This window comes from Haliotis rubra, unplaced genomic scaffold (genome assembly GCF_003918875.1).
Source record: "Haliotis rubra isolate DU_JTF1 unplaced genomic scaffold, ASM391887v1 Scf138, whole genome shotgun sequence".
Taxonomy (NCBI): Eukaryota; Metazoa; Mollusca; class Gastropoda; order Lepetellida; family Haliotidae; genus Haliotis; species Haliotis rubra.
In genome coordinates, this window is record NW_025765314.1 from 93,127 (window position 1) to 102,553 (window position 9,427).

General features: G+C 38.0%; 1 protein-coding gene across 1 annotated transcript; it reads left to right on the forward strand.

Moving 5' to 3' along the window:
• Nucleotides 1-3,025: 3,025 nt before the first annotated feature.
• Nucleotides 3,026-4,348, forward strand: LOC124268430 (uncharacterized protein K02A2.6-like). The gene has a single exon (XM_046703391.1). The coding sequence runs from the start codon at nt 3,026-3,028 to the stop codon at nt 4,346-4,348; it is 1,323 nt and encodes a 440-aa protein (XP_046559347.1).
• The last annotated feature ends 5,079 nt before the right edge of the window (nt 4,349-9,427 follow it).

Here is a 9,427-nt window from a genome sequence, read left to right on the forward strand (position 1 = left end):
TCAGAGTTTAAATATATAAGCACCTGCAAAGGATGTTTCTGTACTTAAGTTCTATTTTTCAGATATTAAAGGCACAATGTCACATATTTTCGACAACATTTTGGCCTATATTATATGTATTAGAGCATATGCACTCACTTTAGCTTCCTATTGATACAATAAAAAAAACCTTATTATCCCTTACGACTTGCCTGAAATCGATAATTGAAACTTTGAGACGAACAGCTTCCAAACAGGGAACACTTGCCATATATGGAATGTAACTGCTCCGTACATGAGTTATATGATATTCGTAAAGAGCGCTCCAAGACACATAACTCTATGGGGTTTGCTTGAAACAATCTTCGGCCGGAAGAGATAGTTAGTATTATTGATAGAAATGTATTATTTATTTTTAGAGGAGTTTGGTGTTAAATAAAGCCTTTAATTATAGTGTAATGCTTTTGCTTTTGTTGCACCAATACAATATGAGACAATGCAGATCCATCAATCTATAGACCAATTTCTTTAACTAGTTGCGTTTGTAAAACCATGGAACGCGTGGCCAACTATAGATTAGTGTGATTTTCTAGATACCAATGACCATATAACCAACATTTAATGTGGTTTTCGTAAAAATAGGAGCACTGTTGACTATTGGTTTGATTGGAATCATTCATTAAAAATCAATTGTAGATTCACGATCCGACTGTATTATTTTATTCATCACAAGGGATTAGTAGTGCAAATGAAAGATATTTTGGATAGTATTAATTTTAATTTAATCATTGGCTTTTTAAAGGAAATTGATTTAATTGATAACTGTTTTGTTATTTTTTATCTTAATTAATCTTTTGACGTTACATGTGTCCATCCTTTTTTGAACATTCATAAGGTTAAGTGTGCATCAGACTTCATTGCTATTTTTCCTTTATTGCTATTGTTGTAAATGTATTAGCAACACATACAAACACACACATACACTTATCATACATACACATATACATGCACACATACATACATGCACACATACATACATACATACATACACACACACACACACACACACACATACACATACATGCACACATACACACACACACACACACACACACACACACACACACACACATACATACATACATACATACATACATACATACATACATACATACATACATACATACATACATACATACATACATACATACATACATACATACATACATACATACATACATGTATATATATATATATATATAAATTTTATATAAATGTATTCAATTTTCAGGAATCAGTGTAGAGGATTTCTAAACAGTAAATGGAAAGAAGACCAGAAGGCTTGAAAGCTTGCAAAGTTACAATTTCAATATGCAGTAAACTTGGAGGTTTCGTAATATCTTAATATTTCTTTTTGAAAGGTCAAAAAGCTTGGTTTAGTCATTTTTCTGTTACATTTGTAAAGGAGAGATTTTGTTATGATTACAACATTCATAGGATTATTATGTTTACCCTATGCTCTTCACTGAAGGTGATTCTGCCTTCTGTATGATTTCCAATCCATTCTAATAGCTTTTCTCATATATCCATTGTAGAATCACGATCGACTGTATTGTTTTTTCATCACAAGGGATCAGTTTTGCAAATGAAAGATATTTTGAATAGTATTAATTTTAGTTTAATTATTGGCTTTTAAAAGGAATTTGATTTAATTGATAAATATTGATGTATGTATACCTACATGTTTTATTAATCGGTAGAAAATAATTATTAACTAAGATTGTTCGTGGTAATGCCCTCGACGGGGGTTGAGGAACCGTAAAATTATTGTGCCCCCAAGAGGGTATGCAAGTCCATGTCATTCAAGGTAAGTTTATATCTACCAGCTTTAAATCGTAGTATCTATGTTATTTACTGTATGGCTAGATTCATTGACAATTGCTGACATCTAACGGGATGATGTAAATCCAGCTTGGGTCCATGCAAGAAGACGCCATGGTTCCTGGTATGGTGATCAACTTTCAGTTGTTAGCGATCTATAGCCTGTTTTTATATTGTATTGTCATCTATAGTTAAATGTTTTAGATTTAATTACTAGTTTAACATTTATATCTGTGACATTCTAGTTGTTTTTACTTTCCTCGTCTTTTATCCCTATTTATTATGAATTGTTTTTAGTCATGATACGGCTTGTAATATGATCCCATTTCGTTTTAAAGTTATCAGTGGTTATGTTTCGTTCTATAGTGAATTATGATTTTGGGAATGTTTCGCTCTCGCTCTAGTGGTATCGCCATGTGGTCAATGTGAAGAAGCTGAAGGATTAAAAGTATGGACCACGCTCTATCTGTTTTATATGGAGAGTATTACATGGTGGCAGAGGTGAGATCAGGCCTACGCATCACCCACTAAATTCCGCTCATGATTGTGTGACATGTCTCGGACGGAATAAATTTACCAGTCGGCGTGCTGTTTCGACTACGCGCCATGAGGACTGACAACGTACTTTGTGCAGTGTAATATTGAAGTGCACATAAAATCACTATGGCGGAGTCAGTGCCATCACCTTGCATGGACTGGTCACACCCAGACAGGGGTCAGGCATTTAAAGAATTTAGACAAACGAGTGAACTTTGGTTCAAAATTAAAGGTACCAAGCCAGAAGTTCAGCATAGCTACATCGTCTTATGGTCTGGCAAGGAAGGTCTTAGGATGTTTAACACTTGGAATCTCTCTGAAGAAAACTTGAAAAATCCCAAGAATTTGTGGGATAAATTCTCTTCCCAAATTGAGCCTTCTGAAAATTTCAGAATTCACAGACTGGAATTTCTTCGTTACAAACAAAAAGTAAGTGAGACTATTGATGACTTTATCACAAGGTGTAAGGCGAAAGCTATAAAGTGTCTGTTTAAAGACAATGATGCAATGGAGGAGAGAATGATTGAGGTTCTCATTGCTGGTGTTCCGTACCCAGAGGTGCAGAAAACACTATTAGGACGTGATGAAAAGTTAACCCTCCAAGAGGCCATTGATACTGGAAGGCGACATGAGGCAAGCGTCACAGTTCAAGAATCTAGATGGCAAGATTTTGCAAACAGACGGTTTTGCAAACACTCTTTTGTATCTAGAAGCAAGTGTCCAGCAAGTAACAGTAGATGCAAGATGTGTGGTAAATGTGGGCATTGGAAGGAAATGTGTCAGCAGGGTAGAGGCAGACAGCAGCATAGGCGTAGTATATCGCAGACAACAGTCGAGGTCGAAGAGTAGTGGACGACAGTCACAAAGGGGTGGTGAACACATATCACAATATAGCTACAGGAAACAGACACATCAACATACACAAAAACAGCATGATATAGACTGTGTGAGAGAGGATTTTGAACACTTCCATTTTGAAACGGTAACTTTTATTGATGGGGTCGCCAAGCACGATGTAGATGAGCTGAAAGTAAACTTGGATGTGAAGCTGGATAACTGTCAAGGTAATCACACCATGAAGGTCAAAGTAGACACAGGCGCACAAGGAAATCTACTCCCACTTCGTGTATACAGAAGGATGTTTCCAGAGTACCTTGATGCATCAGGTTTTCCCAAATATGGTACCACAAAGGCTCAACATGTCAAACTGAGTGCGTACAATGGTACCGACATACCGCAGTGTGGTAGTGTCACTTTAGCATGTGGATTTAACGGTAACTGGTTGGACACTGAATTATTTCTTGCTGATGCGCCAGGTCCTATTCTACTTGGTCTCCCTTCAACCCTTGCTCTGAATATAATTACACCAAATTGCTCCACCACTTCAGTGCACAGTGTGGATAAATCAGTACCTATCCCTAACAAGGAAACCCTGCAGAATTTATACCCTGACAGATTTGAAGGCATTGGTCAGTTCCCTGGTAAGTGTCATATAACCCTCAAAGAAGATGCTGAACCAGGGCTACATCCAGCAAGAAAGTATCCAATTCAACTGAAAGATGAGTTGAAGGCTGAGTTGGACAGAATGGAGTCTTTGGGTGTGATTGCCAAGGTAACTGAGCCTACAGACCGGGTTTCATCACTTGCATTCAGTAGGAAGGACAATGGAAAACTCAGAGTGTGTCTTGACCCTAGTGACTTAAACCGCTCTATTAAGAGAACATATCACAAGACACCGACCCTGGAAGAAATAACACACAAGTTTTGTGGAGCAACTGTGTTTAGCAAGTTAGATGCTAGGCATGGCTATTGGAGTGTCACTCTTGATGACAACTCTAGTGTACTTACAACTTTCAATACACCGTTTGGGAGGTACCGGTTTCGTCGACTTCCTTTCGGGTTACGGATTTCTCAGGACATCTTCCAAAGAGAAGATGGATATGATTCTTGAACAGTGTCCAGGAACAATTGGCATCAGTGATGATACAGCAGTGTATGGAAAGACTGTTGAGGAACATGACCAAAATCTTCATCAGCTTATGAAAGTTGCAGCAAAATATGGCCTGATTTTCAACATTGAGAAATGTGAGATCAGAAAAGAGAAAATCAAGTTTTTTCGGAAACTACTATGATGCCCAGGGTGTACATCCTGATCCAATGAAGGTACAGGAGATTCGCAACTTACCTCCACCTGCAAACACTGTTGAGCTACAGCGGTTTCTTGGTATGATACAGTATATGTCGGCATTCATACCCAACTTGGCTGACTTCACAGAATCGTTGAGGATGTTGACTCACAAAGACAATGTATGGCAATGGACAGAATCGCATCAAGCTACATTTGACAAGCTGAAGACTATGGTCTGTCTTGATGGTACATTAAAGTACTTCGATCCAGAGAAGTCAACGGTTGTTCAAGTGGACGCATCGATGAAAGGTCTTGGTGCTGTGATAATGCAGGATGGCTATCCAATTGCTTATGCAAGCAAGGCACTTACTGACACTGAAAAGCGATATGCAAATATCGAGCGTGAACTTCTTGCTGTGGTCTTTGGATGCAAGAGATTTCACACATATGTGTTTGGCAGCCATTTCATTGTGGAATCAGATCATAAACCTCTGGAGAATATTCAGCACAAGAATCTAGCCAGTACTCCACCTCGACCCCAGAGGATGATGCTCCAACTTCAACAATATGACTATGAGATTAAATACAAACCAGGAAAAGAGATGATTCTCTCAGACATGTTGTCTAGGCAGAATCCGGCTCCAGGTCCAACTATCAGCATTGACAAAACAATTCACCAGGTCCAGTTCTCAACTGATAAGCTTGAGATGATCCGCAAGGAAACTGAAAATGATGAGACATTTAGTGCATTAAAGACCATTATTATATCTGGATGGCCAGAAGATGCAAAGCAAGTTCGGAAAATTATTCGTCCATTTTGGTCCTGTCGACATGAGCTGTCTATAGAGGATGGCTTCTTGCTGAAAGGTGAGAGGATTATGATACCACCTGCGATGAGGCGAGAAGCGCTACAACTGCACATTGGTCATCAAGGTGTTTCCAAGTGTCAACACCGTGCCAAGTCATGCATATACTGGCCAGGTATCAACAAGGAGATTGAGGAACTGTTGGAAAGCTGTATGATTTGTCAAGAGAATAAAAAGTCTCAGTCACATGAAACATTACACCCTCATAATATTCCCCAGAGACCGTGGCATACAGTGGGAATGGATTTGTTTCATTTCGTTGAATGTGAGAATCTGTTGATTACTGACTACTACTCCAAGTCATTTTTTGTACGCAGGATACATGGTCAGTGTACAAGTAGGGCTGTCATAGATCAATGTAAACAACTGTTTGGTGAACAGGGGATATACCCAGCAAGGTTATCAACGATAACGGGAGACAGTTTGACTGTGAGGAATTTAGGCGTTTCGCTGACCAGTGGTGTTTCGATCATGTGACATCTAGTCCGCGGTATCCACAAAGTAATGGATTTGTGGAGAGAATGGTGCAAACTGTAAAGCAGTGTCTTATCAAGGCAAAGCAGTCTAGAACTGATCCTGATCTAGCTTTGCTCAGCCTCAGAACAACCCCTGTTGACGGTACTATTCCATCACCAGGTGAGATTCTAAATGGTCGGAAGCTGCAAGGTATCTTACCTGTATTGATTGCAAATAATCACCCGCAGAAGGATGCAAACATGAATAGATTGCAGGATAGACAGCAGTTGCAGAAATACTACCACGACAGAAAAGGGGTGAAAGATGTACCTGCGTTGAGTGTTGGTCAGAAAGTCTTGACTCAAGATCAAGATACTGGGAGATGGGTACCTGGTAGGATATCTGCCAAGTGTAGTGAGCCCAGGTCGTATATGGTAGAAACTCCAAATGGCAATGTCTTAAGAAGAAACAGGCACCATTTGCGAGAGATGCTGGGAACACCCAGAAAAGTGAGGTTTGCACTAGATGAACACTCCAGTGAGACTTCTCAGTCAGTCAGGTCTGATGAGGACAATCAACTTGCTGATGGATGCACTGGAGAGTGTACACCACTGTACTGGACCACTAGGAACATTGATTGAGCAATATTGGACAGATAACTATTGCACTAGTTCCAGGATGGTTGAATGGTCAAGAAACCAGATGTGGAGATTTATTGAGCAATGCATTGAAATATGATAACTGATTTCAATCTTTTAACAGTTCAGGATATTCAGCAGAAGTGTTAATCATTGTGTTTAAGGTTAAGCTCAGTTGTGGAGTATTGCTAGTGTGAAAGAGTTAGTGTGTGAGTAATGCAAAAATTTGCAGTTTAATTCCAGAAGCTTTATTTATTGTGATTTTTATGTCAGAATAACTAGTATTGTGAAACAGTGGTGAAATTAGAAAGTGATATTGTTGTAGTGGATATTAACTGATTCAAGACCATTCAGTCACATTATAGTTTGATAATTGAACACCAGAATGTACAAGATGTGTTATTTAGTAAATTCCTTTTCTTCAAAAGAAGGGGGATGTAATATGATCCCATTTCGTTTTAAAGTTATCAGTGGTTATGTTTCGTACTATAGTGAATTATGATTTTGGGAATGTTTCGCTCTCGCTCTAGTGGTATCGCCATATGGTCAATGTGAAGAAGCTGAAGGATTAAAAGTATGGACCACGCTCTATTTGTTTTATATGGAGAGTATTACACGGCTGAAATATCGCCGATGTGACTTGAAATCTTAACTCGCACACAGTTTCAACACGGTGATGCTAATTTTGGATTATTGTCAAAACACTATCTGTTGTGAGTAAGTGAGTGAGTTAATATTTAGCGTCACATCGGCAATATTTCAGTCATATCATGACGAGAACAAGTTAATTTATATAAATATTAAAATCAATAAATTTAGAACATAAAAATACCAGAGCATCACAGATATAAATTTAAAACTAGTACACTATCATAAAATTAATTCAGTATAGACTGTAAAAAATATAAACGGGCTATAGATCACCAACAACTGAAGGTAGATCACCATACTAGGAGTGAGTGAGTTGAGTTTTTTACGCCGCACTCAGCAATATCCCGGCTATATGGCGGCGGTCTGTAAATAATCGAGTGTGGACCAGACAATCCAGTAATCAACAGCATGAGCATCGATCTGCGCAATTGGGAACCGATGACATGTGTCAACCAAGCCAGCGAGCTTCACAACCCGATCCCGTTAGTCGCCTCTTGATTATTTGTATGTCAGTGTAATTAATAAAATGTAATATCATTGATTATATGTATGTCAGTGTAATTAATAGAATGTAATATCATTGATTATATGTTTGTCAGTGCAATTAATAGAATGTAATATCATTGATTATTTGTATGTCAGTGTAATTAATAAAATGTAATATCATTGATTATATGTTTGTCAGTGCAATTAATAGAATGTAATATCATTGATTATTTGTATGTCAGTGTAATTAATAAAATGTAATATCATTGATTATATGTCTGTTAGTGTAATTAATAGAATGTAATATCATTGATTATATGTATGTCAGTGTAATTAATAGAATGTAATATCATTGATTATATATTGTCAGTGTAGTTAATAGAATGTAATATCATTGATTATATGTATGACAGTGTAGTTAATAGAATGTAATATCATTGATTATTTGTATGTCAGTGTAGTTAATAGAATGTATAATACGTTACTGCTTAAAAAGTGGTCCACAGCATAACACTGAAAATCACTTTAAATCTGATTCATGTCCATCTTTATCAATGGTTGCTGAACGCTATAAACGATACCTCATTCACTACCCTTATTGGGGACATGAGGTCATTCCTTTGTCACGATCGGATCATATAACAAATGCAATACACCGTGACTGAGTGGGTTGGTAAGTGAGTGAGTGATGTTTTATGCCTCTTTTAGCAATATTACAGCAATATCTGAAATGGGCTTCACACAATGTACCCATGTGGGGAATCGAACCCGGGTTTTCGGCGTGACGAACAAACGCTTTAACCACTGGGCTACCCCACCACCCTAATGCAGTATACAGTATATCAAGTGCAAAATAAAGTGTAATACATACGATGTCTCGAGTTCAATGAGCCCCCGGAGAACACTGCATTATGATGATCCGGACGACCCCAGCACTAGAGGCATGTGGGTTTTGGACGAAGTACTATATAGTCTTGACATATTACCTTTTAGGAATAGAACAAACATTGTTAGTACGAAACCAGTTGGAAACTGGGAGCTGAGCTTAGTGCTCCTTGTGAAAACCTGGCAATAAAACGTTGTGGACCAGCAGACAGACTTGTGTTGTCAATATCCTCACATCATATGTATGTAACCTCTTATGATAATTGAAATGTTTCTTTCTTTGCTTTTATGTATTATCATTATTATCCTACGACCTTTCCGTAACATCGATTATTTTGCCTTTTATCATTTTGAAATATTACAGTGGGCAAAAAATTGTTCTTCTTATACCTCTTCCTTTCTTTAATCTACTGCCTGGACAACATCATTTGAAGGTTGACGTATTCCCCCTGCAGATTAGTTAATCATACTTTCATTTGCAATCTGTTTTCAAATTTAACAATATAATGTGAGGCACTGTTGCGTTTTCGATTTCAAATTCAAATCAGTGTTGCAGATTTTACGAGTAATCTGGCACATGTATCAACTCCAACCCAACCTGTAAAGTCCCAGTTAGTATTGATCTTCAGTAGCCCATGCTTGTGGTAAGAAGCGATTAACGGGATTGGGTGGTCAGACTCACTGACATGAATGTCACATGTCATCGTATCTTAATTGCGTAGATCGATGCTTATGCTGTAACAGCTGATTCGATTATATACAGACCGCCGCCAAATGTAGCGCTAATATTACTGAGTGTGGCTTTAAACACGGGCAAACTGTAGCGCAAAATAATGGTTGTGCAACAGAGAGAAAAATGACTAGTCTTCAAATGTGGTGGCGCGTGGTCCTGTGCTTAAAACTCAGGTCACAAATCGGTG

Bases quoted from the DNA above. Each gene is read 5' to 3' on its own strand.
- LOC124268430 (XM_046703391.1), top strand. From the start codon at position 3,026: ATGAGGCAAGCGTCACAGTTCAAGAATCTAGATGGCAAGATTTTGCAA.